This window comes from Argentina anserina, chromosome 6 (genome assembly GCF_933775445.1).
Source record: "Argentina anserina chromosome 6, drPotAnse1.1, whole genome shotgun sequence".
Taxonomy (NCBI): Eukaryota; Viridiplantae; Streptophyta; class Magnoliopsida; order Rosales; family Rosaceae; genus Argentina; species Argentina anserina.
The window spans coordinates 25,278,701-25,297,734 of NC_065877.1; the positions used below are offsets into that span (position 1 = coordinate 25,278,701).

A 19,034-nucleotide genomic window follows, 5' to 3' on the forward strand; every position below is an offset into this window, starting at 1 on the left:
TCAATACCCCTTTCTTGGTAAAGTTTAAACAGTTAAGCCATCACAGTTACAAAAGAAAGGAAGTACCAACATGATTAGAAAAGGGGTTCAAATGCACAATTTTCAAGTTCTGTTTGGATAGTAGTAAAGGACAACAAATCTGAAACTGTTGGTAGATTCATCTTGGGAAAGCAGAGATAAGAATAATAGGGAGGTGTGGTTCAGAACATTATTGGAGCAGGAGCCATTTTGTGCAAGAATTTGAAATCCCATTTGAATCCGTACTTTCCCACCAAAGAGCTATAATAACTAGCTTCCATGAACCTTCTATCCCCTTTCTGATTCAAGAAACTTGGCACTGATTTAGGGCAGTGTTTGATTAGAAACACTAAAATTATGTTCCCTTGATAATGTAGGAAAATTAGTTAAATGCATACACTGGAAATAGCAGTGAAGGACAGTGTGGTCTGTGGTGGATTCAAAACTTGAAATCCCCAATTGAGCTATAATACGAATTGACGAGTCTCATAGCCAAGCCTATTATTATGTAGGAACTTCCTTTATAAGGACAACATAGACAACAACAGATCAATCAAAGCTTACCACATGCTGTCTGAATAGTACTAAAGAAAGGGTAGTGTACCCTAAACGTTATTATTTGCTGATACAATATGGTGAAAAGGTTATACAAGCCATTGATGTTGAGAGGAGGGTACAACATTAATATTTTACAAATCACAATACACTACTACAACTAGCATCCCCCATTTATTTACTACAATAAAGGGAAGTTGGGAATGATTTAATATGTGAATTTTCTTATTCTTGAAAAGTTTACATAATTCAGTAAGTTCTGCAAAAAAGTTGTGTATTGATATATCAAGTTCGATACCGTTATAATGTATTGTCACATTAATGCATCGCGAAATGTATATGATAATATCTCAATTTACTCACACCGTAGTGCGTGGTGGTTATTCACGCTTCATGACTATAATGATGTTGATTTTATCTACTTAACTTATCTCAAAGAATATTGCTAAAAATTCATCTCATCCATTGTATCTAAAACTTAATGGAAAGTTGGAAACATATATGTTGTAAGATCGCTCGTCCATCTAGCAAGCCGTTGTTCAATCCGCCTAGGCAGTGGCAGGTACGTACTGGGGTACTACATCCTCATCAAATTGTTTGGATAGTTAATATTCAATTTTTATCTGTAAATTCTTAACACGAAAATGGAGGGCATAGTAATTCTAATTGGGCATGGTCGGACCTAAATCATAGTTGCACGCACTTAAACAGCACCCGTAAAAGGATATAATCATGAAAGCAGGCTACGGGGGCCTCCCTCCTATATACTCACAGTCGTCTCATAGACCTGCTTGGAGTTTAAAATTTTCTTATCAGAAGCAATGATTAGAGCTTTGATCTGATTGATGGGGCTCCCCATCGGAACTAGTGACTTCTCAATCTTTCCTTGCTTGCATCACCCTTCTCCTATTCTCATCTCTCTCTCTCTCTCTCTCTCTCTCTCTCTCAACATAGACATCATGATGGAGGGCAGTTTGGGAAATTGAGCCTGTCTTTTGACTGAATCTAAATCCTTATCGTTTCTTGGCTGATGGAGGAGTGGAGTATGTTCGTTTCGTGCAGCGTGCTGGTGAGGTGGTCTGACGCTTCTGTCCTCGGCAATGATCATCGTTCCCACGTTTGTCCTTGTGCTGCCTCTCACTGACGTCGGACATTGAGACCAATTAGGTCGTTATGGTGTGTGCGGTGATGAAATTTTCCGGCAGATGATGAGTAGAGGAAGAGAAAAAGAGGATGGCGTCTATGGATTCAAATGGAGCATAATTAAAGCGTAACCCGCTCGGTTGAGAATTTGAAAAATGGAGAGGAGGGATTCGTGCTGGTATTTTGAAATGGGAAAGTGTCCGAGCTGAGTAGGAAAGGGAATTGAATGATTATGAATCATGATCAAACATGCATGTTTGGTTTTGATTGCCAAATGGAATCACATCTATGACAATTGACAAGATGCAAGCGTGTTTGATTCTAAAAAGTAATCACCTTATATTTTGATGTTAAATTAGAGAATGTTACATGCATAATTAGGATCGATCATGCCTAATGTATTCACCTTTCTTATTTAATTAGATTACGAGATTTTTAACATTTCTAATTAGTACTTGTTTTAGACATTTTTGGCCAGGGGCGTCTCATGACCAAATGAGGCATATGGCAAAAACTAAGATGGGCTATAAAAATAAATGACTTCTTTTGATTTCACATTTTGTTCAAAGCAATACGTATTATATGTTACATATATAAAGGATGAAATTAATAACATATAAGAAGCTTGATATAAAAGACATGTTGAAATAATTATATGAGAATAACAGAATAGCCACAAAATTTGAAACTCAAGGCCTTAATAGCTTGTACGAAAATGAATTTTGAACTGAGATATTGCCGTTTGGATTGAAAACTTAGAGCAACGTTTCATTTTCAAATTGGTGAAAGCTTGAGGAAACTATTGAGCTATTAATTCTAGACTGAGAAACTAAAAGTTTCTGGATAGAATGTGACTTATTATTCTCATCTATTTATGATTATTTTGTTAAGTGTCCTAACATTTTTTAAGTAAGTAAGTAAGTATATATATATATATAAATATATATATATATATAAAAGATGCATGAAGAGACATTCCAATTAATTATGTGGCCAAAGTCTTGTGCCTTGTTTACCTTGCTCTTAGGCCGGCCTTGTTTTTGGCATTACCGTGATCAATGTACTAGAGTGCAGTATGGAACTCGCAAGACAATTGTTTGCAAACATATGGAAACAACCCCATTACCCATGTATGAAATTTGATTTGCGAGTTCATCAACATGTATTAGAGTCCCGAGTGCTGATCATTTAGTCAACATTTGAGCACCAGGTGACAGTCAACTGTCGTCTAATCTAATTGTTTGACTAATGTTTAATCAGATCGGACGTCAGTTGAGCGCCACATGGTGTTCAACTACTGACCAGTGGAACATGGCTATTAGAGTCCCATATCTATATCTGGAACTCGCAAGTCAAACATACATCAAGTCAAAGGACTAGACGTGGCATGGGATTTGAAATGTACTTCAGTATAGCGATTCTCATTGCAATACATGTAACTAGTTCATCCTTCTAGGGTTCACCAAACTGAAAAGTTTTCAGTTTTTCGTAAGCAGTAAAATATAAAGTCGAAGGATTATCCTTTTGGACTGTTTTCACCATGCATGCAGGGGCCTTGTACGTATTTGTTTATTCCAACTTTGCATGTAATTATCGAACAAGAAGACAATGTTAACATGACTCTTTAACTCTTTATCATGCAAAGGAACTTGGATTTTATCCTTTTTCATATAATTGACAAGCAAAGCTTGCCAAATACTAGTTCATGCACCTGATGCACGTAGTAAAGGTTCGCGAAGCGCATATTTTAGTGTGTCAAAAGCTAAAGTGTATAGAAATGCTGCAAATTTGTGGCATCTCACGATAGATTTTGCATGTTCTTCTTTTGAGAGAGAGAGAGAGAGAGAGAGAGAGAGAGAGAGAGAGATTCTTTCCTCATTGCCCAAAACAAACAAACAAAAGCGATTCCAATCTCGCAAAAGTTTGCTTAGTCTCATGCATGATAGATTGGCAAGGCTTATACTTTTGCATGAGAAACTTTACGTAAAAAGTAATGTTGGCCAATGAAATAGAGATATTCAGGGTGCACCAATCTTTTTCCTAGTATATAGCAAATGCGATTGCGATAGGTAACTGTGAATGATAAGTACATAAATATGAAGGCTGATATATGTAGTTTTGAGTCGTTTTAATATCATCTTTAACAATATATGTCGTTGAGATGCATTTATCCCTCACAATCACCTCTATGCAGCTCTAAATATCAACTCTTTTAACTCATGAATGGTGAAAGAAAACCGTTTGACGAGTACAAAGGGACCATCCGAACGAGTTCTCACATCAGAGCCTATGGAGCTAAAATTCTGCATTAATCAGAGAAAACCCTTATTTATTTTCAAGGCCTTTATGCAGCGATGGCTAATAGAATAATTCTCTATAGAACCTAAACAAAGTTTCAAAGGTAAATGACAAGAAAAGCCACAACTATTTGAAAACGGAAGAAAGAGACGTTGAGAAATGCAAAAAAGGGTTATTAAAAAGGAATTGGCCCTAATGAGCCAGTTATGTCTCATCTGATTCAAACACTGAAACCAACTGTATAGTTTATACGATTGTTTTCAAAAAAGCTCCTTCTTCAAGAGAAGGAAAGGTCAAATTGCTCGAATATGCTTTGGTTGAGCGGCTATGGCTTTCGTCATCTCATCTCATTGTGCTTCTGGATACTTAAACAAAGATTTCCAGACCATTAAGAAAATCCTTCTATTTGTTTCTTGTTCTAATCAATTCATAAACCTCATTAGTTAACTCGAACCAGAGTAGGGTTTTAGTTCTACTTTCTATAGCTTAAAAACTAGCAAGTGGAGAAGTCCTCGTTCTTGTCCTACCCCCGTGAATGGTGCTGGAGAAGATGAACTTATTGTTTTTGGTTTATCCTCATGTGCTAACCACTATTAGGAAAGGAAGTGCAGGATTAATCATCGTGGCACTATTCAATTGTCCTGCTGTCGGTACGTTAGGGTCTTTGCTTTCGTCTTGGATATGGTTCTGGGTTCTCGATCACTGCCTTAACAACTTCACCCAACAAGGCAACAAGACCCCTATTGATTTACATCTTGAACAAGAGTACTTTGGTTCCGTATATAATAGCATCTCCAAAAACTTTGGTATTTTGAGGAAAATGAGAAATTTTAAAAAATATTGGATTTTTTCCACTCCAACAGATTATGCATCATATTCTCTAAAATTGAGAAATAAATTGATTAGAGAGGATGAGAAATTCTTCAAATTTTCAGCAATTTATAAAATTTTGTATAAGCAAGAGCATTAAATGATACACTTTCTTCAATAACTTAACTTTTAATAACAACTAATCAAAACAATAAAAATTTTGAATCATTTATTTCAAACTAGCAAATTAAATAGAAAAAATAATTTATGGTTATAAAAATAGAATTATATAATATTTTATTCACTTGTAATAAATGCATAAATATGCAAAATGGAGAAACTATTGGAGTTTAAGCATAATTGTTTTTAGAGATTTTAGCATTTACTTCTCAATTTTAGAGAAAATTTGACAAAAAGGGTGGAAATTTCATGAATTGTGAAAGGTAAGATGCATGCATTTTCAATTTCCTTCCAAACTCTTATGGGCTTATGGCTGATTAAATACCAAAGCTTTTGACCTATTAATTTCACTTCTTGAACTAGAGCACTTTGGTTTCATAAGGTTGGAATTTTATGAAAAGTGAAGGGTATTATACATTATCAGTTTCTTTTCAAACTTTTATGGTGAACATATACCAAACTATTGAGGAGATTTTCAACCTCATGAGTTATTAGTTATTAGTCCAACCAATTTTCCTGATTACGAAAAATGTCCTAAGCTTGAATGAAACAGCATTACAGCAGATCTGTGAGTATGAGAGTCAACTTGTAATAAACTAAACTACAAACTAAACGTCAAATTTTACCTAAATAAAACTGTAAGAGTACATAGAACAGTACGTGGATGAATAAAGATAAAAAGGAAAATAAAGAAATTTCTGCAAACTGACTATATTTTGACGACGAAAGAGCTTCCTACCAGCTAGAGTTGAAAAAAACGGGTGAACTAGGAGGCTATTATATATCCAACTGAATTGTTCACTTCAGATGCGAATTTTTTGGTCTACAAATGACTAAGTGCATGAAATACTTCAAGATCACGCATCGATTAATTTCCAAACTCTTCACCTCACATTGGCACTAGTTGGATACGAACAAATTTCAGAATTTAAAGTATAGTAATGTAGGGCAACAAAAACTTTTTAAAAGGGCGCCAGTAAGAAATTGCCACCACTATTTTGAATGGAATTTACCGTTAGTTTCACACACAAGGCTCTTCGATCGATTTGTTTTCTCTTTGGGATTTAATTGGTTGAACATATTGATGATAATGTATACTGTTAGTTTTTACCATTATGAAATATGAGAGATTTGTATCAGTACAGTAAAAAAGGAAAATATTTGAATAGGCCCAAACAATGTTAAACGGCCTGATCAAAAGCCTGTCCAAAATTGGGCGAACAAGATCCATCTAACACAGCACCAACTCCAGCATTGATTAGGCCCTCGATACTACTTCGAGTCATCGAACATTGAAGGTTTTTTTTTTATCTCTTCTTTTTCAATTTAAGAACAGAAATTTGATGAATACATCACCTTTGTCTGTTTACCATATAGTTAATTTTCATCAAACAATTTAGTTGCATTTTGCACTTAACAAGAACTAAAAATTCTTGCCTAGGTACAATTAATTCCCTACCTAGGCATTGCCAGTTTGCCACACAACCCCAATTGTGTACTAGTCCGCCTATCAATGACTAGCCAGTCTAATTGACTAACTAGTGGTGGCTTAAGTTCGATTTTTTTTTTTTGGAAGAATCGAATTGTTTTTCAGTCTTTATGAACTTATTGTCTCATTGTCACATACTCACATTATTGTGAAACATTTTATCTATATTTTGAATATGTTTAAACATTATGATACCTTCCTTTCAAAAAAATAAAAACTATGATACCTTTTAAATTTCTTTTTATATAATTATATGCCATAAGGTAAAAAACAAGTTCCCAGCTTCTTGACCGACTAACGCTTAACGTTTCTTCACTTAGACAACGTAGCTCTTTCAAACAGTAAATGAACATTCATTTTTTTATCCCGAAAACATTGAATTGTTGCCAATTGAAAATTACTCAATTCAACAATTTAAAATACTTGAACAAGTAATACGTAATACTTTCTATATAATAAACTGTAGATCGAGTTTATGCTTGCATAATTGCAGTTATATGTGGATAACCGTCATAACACACAATTTTGTTATTGGCCACACAAGAGATAGGAGAAAATCCACATTTGTCAAATTTCTTTATCACCATACCAAAATTGAGAAAAATCAATCCACCTATATAGGGTTTAGGGGCAATGCTCATGTTGGCAGAAATAATTTTTGACCAGGCACCTATATGGCTACATAAAAACACCCATTTGATCATTCACCTCAGATTATCCACGTGTTTGGTGGCATTGCCTTCTCATTCCAACGGTCTCAAATTTCAAAATCTCATTCATATAATAGAGATCAAATCCTCCAACAGTCATCTCTACGCTCTTGTTTTTCCACAGTTCACAATCACTCACACTTCTTTCCCTCTCAATTTTGCAACACACCCAAGTTCAACAGATATCAAACTCAAAGGAAATGGAGCGCTCTGTTCTGGCTCTTTCGTCTGCATCGCCAACTAAGCCCCCTGTGACTCCAAAGCCATCTCCATCAGGTACCTCTCTTGCTTCCCCTCTCTGTTTCTTATCATTTTTCCAATTTCAAGAAGACTCGTTTGATTTCTCATAAAGAATTGAATTGGGTTTTGGTTGATTACTAAGAGAGAGTTGGAATCTGGTGATAATAACAGAGTGAAATATCAAGAATCAATCACGCAATAGTTTAGAAATCTGTTTTGTTTCTTCATATTTGTCTTGGATTTTGAATAAAAAAACTGTTCTTTTGGGTTACGCAGATGAAAACGAACACTACTATCAACAATTGGGGAGTCCCAATTTGTCTAATCCCAAGAAATCGATGAAAAAACACTACATGTCCCCAACTATATCCGCAGCCTGTAAGGCAGTTTCTTCAAGAAAGAACATCTTAGGTGAAAGAAATGAGGCTTCTGAACCTGTTTTGCCCAGTACCCATGTTGAAAAGGCCACACCTTCAACCCCTCCAGTTTCCAAGTCTCTTTGTGTTGAAAGCTTTGTTGTTTCTGATGATTTGTCTTCAAGGCCTTATGACCCAGTTACGAATTACACCTCTCCGAGGCCTCAGTTCCTTCGATACAACCCGAATAGGCGCCGGGACTTGATTCTTGGTCTTGGGAATAGCAATGTAGATGGAAATGATGGTTTGGGTGACCTGAGTCTTAGTAGAAGTGGTTCTTTTGATTCTCAGAAGGCAAGTGATGAGGAAGTTAATACTTCTAGTTTTTCTGATAAGCTAGAAGATGGTGAACATGTTGGGAAGATTAATGAAAAAAATGAGGGGAGGGATGAAGGAATTGAAGGAAGTAATGGGGAGATTGAGGATAGGGGTGAGGAGATTGAGGAAAGTGATGAGGACGATGAGGAAGATGAGGAATTTGAGGAGGAGGAGGAGAAGGGTTGTAGTTTGAAAGGGGTGTTGAAAAGTTTGCTGGTCTTTGTGGTTCTGGTACTCTTTATGTCACGCATGGCTTCTATGAACCAGGAGACTCTCTATGAGAGTGCTGAGGAGGCATACTTGAGGGGTGAGAACCATACATTTGAAACCGATTGGAAGAAGCTTGAGGGTGGAAGTAATATCTGGGATAATAGAGAACGGCAATCGAGTCTAGTAGAAGGAATTAAAGGAGCTATTGATATAGGAATCGAGGAAGGAAATGGGGTTGAACTTGTAGAACATGAAGTTCTGGGTCAAGAACAACAGATACGAATGGATTTTGTGGAAGAACACTGGAGGGTAGATGAGGAGGTTGAGGAGGAAACAAAGGTTGAAGGCGACCAGAATTTGGGAACTGCAGAACATGCTGCTGAGTCAAGAGAATTGATAGCATCACAAGCTGAAGAAAATGAAACTGTAGATCTGACTCAAGGAGAGGAGAAAATGGGAGTTGATGACTTGAGTGAAGTGGTAGTGCTACAAGTTGGAGATTCTGAAGAAGTTTCTGATCAGATTGTTGAGAACTCTGAGTTGCAGGATGGTGCAACTCCATTGACGTCCGATCAGGATCTGAACTCTGATGCTTCATATGCTTTAGAAGTAGAAGGCGAGCTTGCTGTAGGGCCAATTGACATAATGGTCAAGAGTGAAATGGACAGAATAGAGTATTCTAGTAAAACGATGGGTGACTTTCTTATATCAGATACCATGGATGATGGTAAGACAGGCCGTGATGGTGAAATTCTTGATTCAGGAACTGAATACAAATGGGGGGAGGAACTACTCAACTACATGAAATCCAAAACATTTCATACAGCTATCATTGGGTTCTCATTACTTTCAGTTGCTGCAGCCTCTCTGGCTTTGTTGTATCACTCTAGGCAAAAGAAGGCCATCAACAAGGATTCTTTAGTGATAGCAAACACTGGTTCTATGAAGAATCTGATAATAGAGCAGAAGAAAATGATCGAGAAGGAGTCCACAACATCAGAGAAATACAACTCAGCATTTGCCAACAGGGAAGAGGACGATAGCATTGAGCAAGGTGTTTACTCTTCTTTCAGAAGAATGTCTCTGTCTTCCAATTCGAATCTTTCGTCCAGCAAAGGTTCTGAAGGGTGCCATAACAAGGCACCAAGAGTTGAATTGCTGGGTGAGTTTGTGATTGGAGATATCAGTAGCCCTCTTAGAAGCTGTGGATTGAAAAACCAGATGAAAGAAGGTGAACAAAGCAACTATGAGTTAAGGACCCAGGCTCATTCAGTTTCAATTCAACAGCAGCCGTCTGTGTCAGAATTTTCTTTCATAGGTTCCTTTTCACATAAAAGCTATACTTCTGAGAAAAAAATAAAGGTGAGTCACTGTTTGCAGAAATCAGAAATTTGTTTCAATTTTGATTAACTAGGATAGATTTGTATGTTTGGCTTCAAGTACCGTTCAATTTCTTGCAGCCGAATATGACTTCAATGTGTGGAGTAGTTTAGTCTAATTCTATTTCCAGGTTCCTCAAATTTTAACCATATTTTAATACTTGAAATGCAGCCAACCGAGTCAGAGATTTCTTCCATGGATACTTCACATGGAAGCTATACTTCTGAGAAGATTGTAAAGATCAAGGTGAGCAATTTTTGGCTTGTAGTAGAAGCTGGTTTCAGTTTTCATTATCACATGAGAAATCCTTTTGTTTTCTTTTGGCCCTTTGATCCAGTCCCAATATATTGTTGTGTGCACAAACAATGCTAATCTTTCCTTAATAATGTCTTTGTAGGAGGGTGGCAAAAATGGAGAAGTCAAAGTCATTGCAACCCCAGTGAGACGCTCAAGTAGAATTCACAGCAAAACAGTAATGTCCCCATGAGTCCTGAGGCCATGCATCTAGAATTATAACTTGCCCCTAAACAAATGGCTGCTAATTTGTTCTTTAGTTCAGGATTCTTCCTCTGAAGAGTGTCTGGAGAATTGGCGGTCTCTGATGTGTACCAAATGGTTGTGTAGAGAAACTGATATGTTTCAGTTTGTAGTAGCCACTGGTGGGATTCCATATTGTATCTTGCTATCTGTAGTTCTGTACTGAGATTCTTCTGAAATTTGGTTTTAAGTAGTCTAATTGGATCTTCAAAGTTGGGCGTTTTACTTTGGAGTGCTCAACTAATCACAGTACTTGTGTTCCAATGTACAGCTCTTAAAACTTGTGCTCCTTTTCTTTTTCTTACTCTGCATTCCTCTTGTTAGTTCTGTTCTCACGTTGTTCTCAAATATCATCCTCTTCTCCAATCTATTTCATCAGGCTCTCATATTTCCTTTTAGCAACCTCTCTTTCATACTTGTCCAATTTGTTTTGCTCTTTTTATTACTCTGCATTTCTCTGACCCTATCTATCTCATCAGGTTCTCATGTTTTCTTTTCCTGATTGGTTTAGTTATGTGTTTCCTAGTTTCTCAAGTTATGAAGAAACATTTATTTAGATCATATGATTAACTTGTTTTTATTTTGCATTATAACTGATCCTCATGAGAACTATTGACTTACACAAATTTATTTCTCTGTTCTCAATCAGTGTTTCCATCTCCTTACTTTTTCATTACTTTGCTGATGTGATGACACATCCTTCATCTATTGTTCATGCCACAATTCTTCTTGGCTGTGTTTCTTAGCTTTGGCATGATTACTCTTCCGAATCTGACCTGCTATATACCACATGTCTGCGATGCCTATTTTAACACCAGACCTCATGTAATTGAACTCGGACCTTAATACTTGAACTGAAACCCTGCTGTTAAAGACTTCTATACGAGTCTGAATCTTAGACCATATTGGTTGCTGTACTGAATTTTTTAACCTTCAGAATACTGAGAGCAGAGAATTTATCTCTTTTTGTAAAATAGCCATAAAAGCTCTAATTTTAAAGGGAATTTCATTTTGCGATATCAAATAAATAAATAAAAATCAAAGCAGAGTATACAGACCCTCACATACAAACTTACAAACGTAGTTTCCAAAACTCCAGTAAATAAAGGGAAACACTCAAGCATATATACAGTAAACTGCAGAAAGATGCATGCAAGATTGAAGATAAAAACGACCACCTAGAGCGCTATTTCAGGCATGAATGTGAACTTTTATTACTTTCCTTATTATATGAAAAGGTAACACGCTACAGTGCTTGTCATTTGAAGTTAACAAAAAAAAAACAAATCTGTTTATCCTAACTTAATTTGATATCTGATTGAAGGAGAACAATTTTTTGGAGACAGACTGAGGACCCTTTGAGTCCTTTGACAAGACAATAGCCTGGTACTCGGCTGTGGGATTATGAACATCTCTGAGGACCTTGACTCTAATAACAAGTTGATAGAGGATTCCTGATTCAATCTGGTAGGATCCCTTGATCACATTCAGAAAGATCAAGTTCTTATTATTCTGTCTACTATAATCATTTACTGCAAACTTGGCTATCTCTATGACATGAGGGTCTCTAATGTTCTTCAAGGGTGTCCAAGCACCGACTGCTGTAGAGTCACCACTAATGTCTATAGCAGCTGTGAGAAGAGGAAAGAGGAGAGCAAGGATTGCAACAAGGTAATGAGGACTCATGATAATAAGTGTTTGTTCTTTTAGTACTTGGTCGTACTGTGAGTGTTGATGCAAAAGAGATCAGCTAGGGCGTGGCTTATATAGCAGTGGAGGACCTTTAGAATTAAGCAAGAAAATAAATTTTATATATAGTGATGATTCATTCACAATTAGGGAATAAATTTGGTGAATGTGTGGTCAGGTATTGTTTTTCTAGTTTGAATTGTGTGGCCAAGTTACCTCTTGCTTTTATGGCAGTGGTGGTTTTCACGAATTGTGGTGGATAATTTTTTTTTTTGTATCAGGAAAGAAATTAAAACTCATTTTTATTTTTTATAAAATAAAAAAGAAGAATTATGAAAATGAATCCAACTTCTTATGGAAAGAGATTAATTTGAGGATTTTTTTTTCAAAACATTCTCTTTTCTGTTATTACATTTTGCAGGACAGTCAACTGTCATTGCTTCAATAATGATGATTGTTATTTTTTTTGGAATCAAGACGACAACTCTTTATTAAAAAATATGGAACTTAAACACTACAAAGCAGCTTGAAGAAAAATAGGAGCAGAAAATAAAATTCAGCTTGTTCGAGGGAACAAGCATACGCTGCTAAGGTATGAGCAACATTATTGCCTTTCCTACGAACATGAAGCAACTTCCAGTTAGGAAATGTGCTTAACATATACCACACATCCTCATAAAGATGACCTAGGGTAGATAAATTAGGAATGCACACCCCATCTAGTTGACGGAAAACCTCCTGTGCATCAGACTCGATAAGCACCGGTGTAAAACCTTGAGTGCAAAGAAACTCAACTGCCATTTTACACGCCAAAATCTTAGCATGCTCAGCCGATAGTAGTGCCACAAGAGAACTAGCACCACCTGCCACCATTAGACCATCTGAATCACGCACAACAAATGACATACCTCCCTTGCCAGTAGCATGATGATAGGCTTCATCAACATTCATTTTGAAAACCCCCAACGGAGGTACCTTCCAACGAACACGATCTTTAGGAATACAGGAAACCATAGGCTAAGAAGCATGACGCCTATACTCCTGAAGGTGAGTGCACAACTCTAGGTGAACACATCAATAGCCTCTTTGTTTTTTTGATTCCACACCCTCTCGTTTCTCTCTTTCCAGATATGCCACAGAGTAAACAACCATTCCCCACAGTAAAAAGAGATAACTTCGAAGCGCATTGTACCAGCCAAGATAGAGCATTCAAGTGAACGTACAGTACCCCATCGAGCACATATAGATTGCAAAATAGAATGAAAACCGAACACTCTTCTAGTAAATAAACAATCTCGGCATAGGTGCAAAGTAGACTCACCATGAATACCACACAAGATGCATATAGTGGACTCAACATCAACATGTTGTGCGGCCAAACTGCCAAGGGAAGGTGATATATCAATACAAACTCTCCACACATGTACCTTTGCCTTGTTTGGAATCTTAGTCTTCCAAAAGAGACTTCCAGAACATATCCCCAACCATATGATTGACAGGAGAGTAGCTAGGAGAATGTATAACGATGTACCTGTATAAAGACTTCACCGAAAACCTACCATCCTTTGCCAATTTCCAACAAAGTCTATCCGGAACCACTCTAAGGCTGAGAGGAAGCTTCAAAATTAAAGAAGCATCATTTGGAAGGAACAAGCTTTTAACTTGACCTCATTCCACTGCCCCACACCCTCCATTAATTCACTAAGCAGTACCACCTCATTAGTAGAGAGAACACTAGAAGTTGGATGATATAGCTCATGCCCAAGTAACCAATTATCAGAAAAAATGTTTACCATCGTTCCATCACCAACTGCCAGTAAACATTTGACTTCAGCTGTTCCTTCGTAGAGAAAATACTTCTCCAAGAGAATGAAGGAGAGGAATGTTCTGGTGCCTCCCAAAAAGAGCAACTCGGAAAATACTGAGCCTTATAAATATGAGCAATCAGAGACCTTGGCTCCGTATTAAAATCTATCAAGCTTCGAAAACCCAAGCCACCAGTTTCCTTGGGATTACAGAGAACATTCCATCGTTTCCAATGTATCTTATGCTTCTCCAAAGTACTTCCCCACCAAAAACGCGCACACATCTATTCCAGATCTTCACAAAATTTTTTTTTGTCAATCTAAACACACTCATGGCATAGCTAGGGAGAGCTTGAGCTACAGTACGAATCAAAACAGAGTGTTAATCAATTCATCTTTCATTGATGAATAAGTGTCTTTATACATATCATGCATTCAGGTTAATACTAGAGATTTTTAATCTTGATTATTGACACTAATTAATTAATCAATTTGGTTTTAATTTCAAGTACATATTAGACTACACGTTTCCACAAACGCGGATATATTTATTGTATATTTTCTTGACACTAAATTTCATCGTATCAAATAAATGATGACTATTTAAGTGCATGGACATTATACTATGCATTTAATCTGATTTTCAATGCAAACGCTAATTTTGAGTTGTGTGTCTGATTTAAGGATAATGCCCAACATCTCTCACTTACAAAGAGAAGACATAAAATAGGATTGAGTGTTTAGCAATGTTTAGTAGTTGAGTTATAAACTCTATTCACCACGGAATTATTTTGTTTTGAATATGGTATTCAGAGGCTAGTTTTTAATATGAACTGAATGTTAATCTCATAATTTAATTAGAATACAGATGCTTAGTTCAACCAGAGTTATTAGGAAATGTATTCGTTGGTTAGTATCCTATAATTCATTGTGCTCCTATGATGATATTCATGTTGTGCAATTGGAAAAGAATTGTTAGCAGCTTACTTGAAATTTCTTCTAGACTGGGGAGGTGCTTCCTTACTTTTCTGTTTTTTATTGGGCCTGGTGTTTTTCACCCTGTTCTTTTCTGAAGAACAATGTCACAAAGTTGAAACTGGGGTATTAAGCTACTTGTAGTCCCCATATATGGCTATGTGTTGCTGATGATCTAGAGTGGTATTGATGGGTAGGGGCTACCAAATGGTATTTATTTGTTAAGTCCCTATGCATAATGTGGTTTGTGGTTATAATAACATGTCCTCTTCAGAAAAAGTGTGTTCTCTGGTACCACAATTGCTACTGATTGTGTGGCAAGCATTTGGATATTTTTTGTACTTTGATATTTGTTGTTCCGTGCTTTGTTTTTCTTTACTGTCACTTTGCTTTCATTGTCCGGAAATGCATATACTTCACTTGATACAGCTGAATTGGGATACCTAAATGTACTTTCTTTGGATACATGCAAGTCTTGTTATTCTCCATTCTGGAAGAGGATATATTGTTGGAAGATGGATTGCTGGAACTGGAAGCATACACAGGCAAGTCTTGTTGTTTTCCATTCTACTCTTGCAAAATATATGTTGTAACTCATTTCTTGTAATTTAGATTCAGAATTTTCCATGCATAAAAAGATTCTGATATAAACAGAATTATATTCTTCTCCTTAAACTCCAAAAAAGAGAAGCAATTAAAGATGTTATGATTTGAATGTATGAGGATTCTTTTTCTTGTAATGAGAAACACTTAAGGGCCGTACGTATTAACTTTTGAATGTTTCATGCATTACTGTGCTTTTCTTTTGGCTTCTAGTTGTATAAAACAAAGCTTTAGGTTCTCTTTTTTTAAGCTTGCAGTCACTTAATTTAATGAAGAATCTGGAAGCATGAGTGACATTCTTTTGAAGCTATATGCTATCACAGTAAGCAAATACTATCAAGTACCATATCTTGAATCCAGATCTTTAGTTTACCCTTTTTGCTTGTATACTATTTATTGCTGTCAAGTACTTCTAATATGTGAATGTTGGGCTGTGTCATAAAAGTTTCATGTTGTTTTCAATGCTCAAAAGTGGAATGAATCACTGGTGATCCATTTTATAAGGTAAATGCTTTATTTGAATTGTGAAGTATATGAAATAGAGTTCTCAACTTTCTGTTCAAGTTTTTGCTAGCAAATAGGCTCCCCTTCCATTCAATGTGTGTTTGTAGGGATTCTACTTATCTTTTGGATATGTCATTGCACTTGCAATCTTCATCTTTACATTACCTTCTTATTTCTATGTCAGAAGATTTGTGAATGCTTACTCTACAAATGACTGGATGTTTGGGATTGCTTTCAGTACTAAGTATGCACAATGAGTAATTAATTAGACAAAGTTTTACTCTTCCATTTTGATTTCTGTTTATATATGATAGAGTTATCTGTGCAAGGATTACAGGTCCAAAATGTATTGGAAAGCCCTACAAGACAACATATCGTACCAGATGTTTCATCAGTAAGTAATCCGCCTCTTTATTTTCTCTCCCTGTGACTCAAACTTACTTGGCTTCTGATGATTAGGTAGTTCTTAGTTCTTACCTCTATGTTATGCTTCACTTCTTAAAGAACCACTTTCACTCATTTTTAATTTATTAATATCTTACTATATGAGATTACGGCTATCCTTCAAGATTCCCTCTAGCTAGTTGCTTCATTACAATGTCATTCTAGTGCTTATATTTTTGGACTCCCATGCTTTAATGCCATTCAGGAAAGTGAAATTGGAGTATATGATCACATACAGTGTAAGATTTTACTTAGTGTGCATGCATGTTCTGTGCACTATTTTTTGTTTATAACCATGACATGACTGAGACTAAAAGGGACGAACTCGTCCAAACCGTTGGATTTCATCTAACGGCGGAAAACTAAAACCTCCTTAAAACCAAATTCACAGCCGATCACTTACCTCACTCTGATCAGCTCTGCTATGAATGCGCTATCAGCAGAGACTTGTTTTTATGGAATAACCCTGATTCTCATCTCAACAACCACCGGAACTTGAGCTGACTTGGGCTGGGTGGTTTCTGCTTTCATTTTGATCAAGCATCTTATAATTGTCTTGAATCTACGACAACTTCATCTCTAACATATGTCCGTTATATTAGAATAAAAAACTAACATACTGTATGTCCAAATTTGCTTTTGTGGGAATAGCCCAGAATCCCAGAACACAAAAAGAGGAATTTGAGCTTCTTAGTTATGGTTCCCCATATATGATGGATCTGAGGAGGAAGAGAATACAAAAAAATAAGTTACAAGAGAATAGAGAAATCAATCGAAATTTCAGAGGAGTAAAATATGATAGATCTAGGGAGGAAATATGTAGGAAGGAGGAAGGAGGTAGGATGAGAGAGAGAGAGAGAGAGAGAGAGAGAGAGAGAGAGAGAGAGAGCGGTAAGTGATCCGCTGTGAATTTGGTTTTAAGGAGGTTTTAGTTTTCCGCCGTTAGATGACATCCAACGGTTTGGACGAGTTCGTCCCTTTCTGTCCCGTAATTTATGTCCGCGTGACTGTGCATGAACATGACTCACTATAAAAGGAAAATTCACTAACGGTTATTGAACTCTTGTGACATGGTCAATTTGATCCCTGGTCTTTAAAATTGATTAAAATGATCCATCAACTCATGTTTTGTTATCAACTAGATCCATCCAACCAAATTTCGTTATTATTTCGTTAATTTTATGACGCGGATCATATGTGGGCCACCACTAAAAGGGATAAATGAGACATGTTACTGAAAATGAATGCTTAAACTTGTTTCCACTAAATATATCTCATAATCGGGTCCTCATTTTCTCAATCCTAAACTCATTTTCCTAAGTCTAAATTTGGCGGGAAATTAATTTCGATCAAGACTAAGGGTTACAAACATCATTTGCCCATTTTATAGGGGCCCATGCATTATCCACGTCATGAAATTAACGAAACAATGACGGAATTTGGTTGAATGAATCTAGTTGATAGCAAAGCAGAAGTTGATGGATCATTTTGATTAATTTTAAAGGTCAGAGATTAAACTGACAATGTCACAAGAATTTATGGACAATTGGTGAATTGTTCTCTTATGTAAATGGCACAAAGTTTCAGCTTGTAGACTAAATAATGAGTCACCTGTTTGAATTTAGGTGGTTAAGGAGCTGAGCATGTCTGAGCAATACAAGGTGAGAAAGAAAAAGTATACAGGAGAGAAGCCAAATTATGAGACTAATATGTACTTGATGAGCTATATTATCATAGTAATGGTAGTATTAAGCCTGGAAGATAGACCTGCCTAATTTTAGTACCAAGGTATGCATTTTAGTTCAAAATTATTGTTCATGTTGTTTGTTAAACTTACTTGGACTTCATGTTGTTATAGAGATTTGTTCTGTGATCATTGCAACTTGATGCATTTGCTTTTTGCAGTAATGCTCAGAGGCAGAGCTGGTGATAGTGATCAAGCCCGAGAAGAATGTGCCTTTCCATGTCATGGTGTTCAAACAAGGTTGCCCAATGTCTTATAGTAGCAAATGTGGTGTTTTGTGCATATATATATATATATATATATATATATATATAACTGAACAATTATATGCATGCATTCACTCTACTTACTGTCCAACTAGATTGTAGATATGTTTTTTTTTTGGTTTAGATATGTTTTAGGCCTTTATGCTTAGTTAATGGTTATGGTTATCTAAAGCCAGTTACTTATGGACAAAGTGTATTTGGGTTGAAATGTAATGACTATTTCGTGGATGCTTGAAATGAAATCTAGTTATGTGCATGTCTATTGCAAATTCAATTATGTTGATCAACACATGAATTTAAGATTGTGCTCTCTAAACACTTGGTCAACATATCCGATCTACAAATATGTTGTCTTGGTATCACTCAGACAACATATATGTGCCACTAGATTCTAATTCTAACAACATAAATTTAGATCTAAGTGCTAATAATATACTACTCAGACAACATTTATCTACTGACGAATAGTTTTTTAAATTATAGATTCCCAATATAATTTCATTTAGACAACATAAACTCTATTGAAAATCCAGTATAAAATGTCTTTCACACAACATTATCATGTTATTTGTGTATAAATAAGACAACATTAATATGTGGTTTGTTTGAATCTCATACAACATATAGCCTAGTTTTGTCTCAGTCTTGGATGAATTCGGTATAACTCAAACGACATTTGACCACAAAGTACTCTACACAT

General features: G+C 36.1%; 1 protein-coding gene across 1 annotated transcript; it reads left to right on the top strand.

Annotated features, from left to right (window-relative positions):
* The first annotated feature begins 9,048 nt into the window (after window positions 1–9,048).
* LOC126800799 (uncharacterized) lies at window positions 9,049–10,410 on the top strand. Its single transcript, XM_050528214.1, has 3 exons — window positions 9,049–9,749; window positions 9,939–10,013; window positions 10,165–10,410. Exons 1-3 carry the CDS (start codon window positions 9,078–9,080, stop codon window positions 10,252–10,254), a joined length of 837 nt encoding a protein of 278 aa, XP_050384171.1. The 5' UTR covers window positions 9,049–9,077; the 3' UTR covers window positions 10,255–10,410.
* Window positions 10,411–19,034: the final 8,624 nt, after the last annotated feature.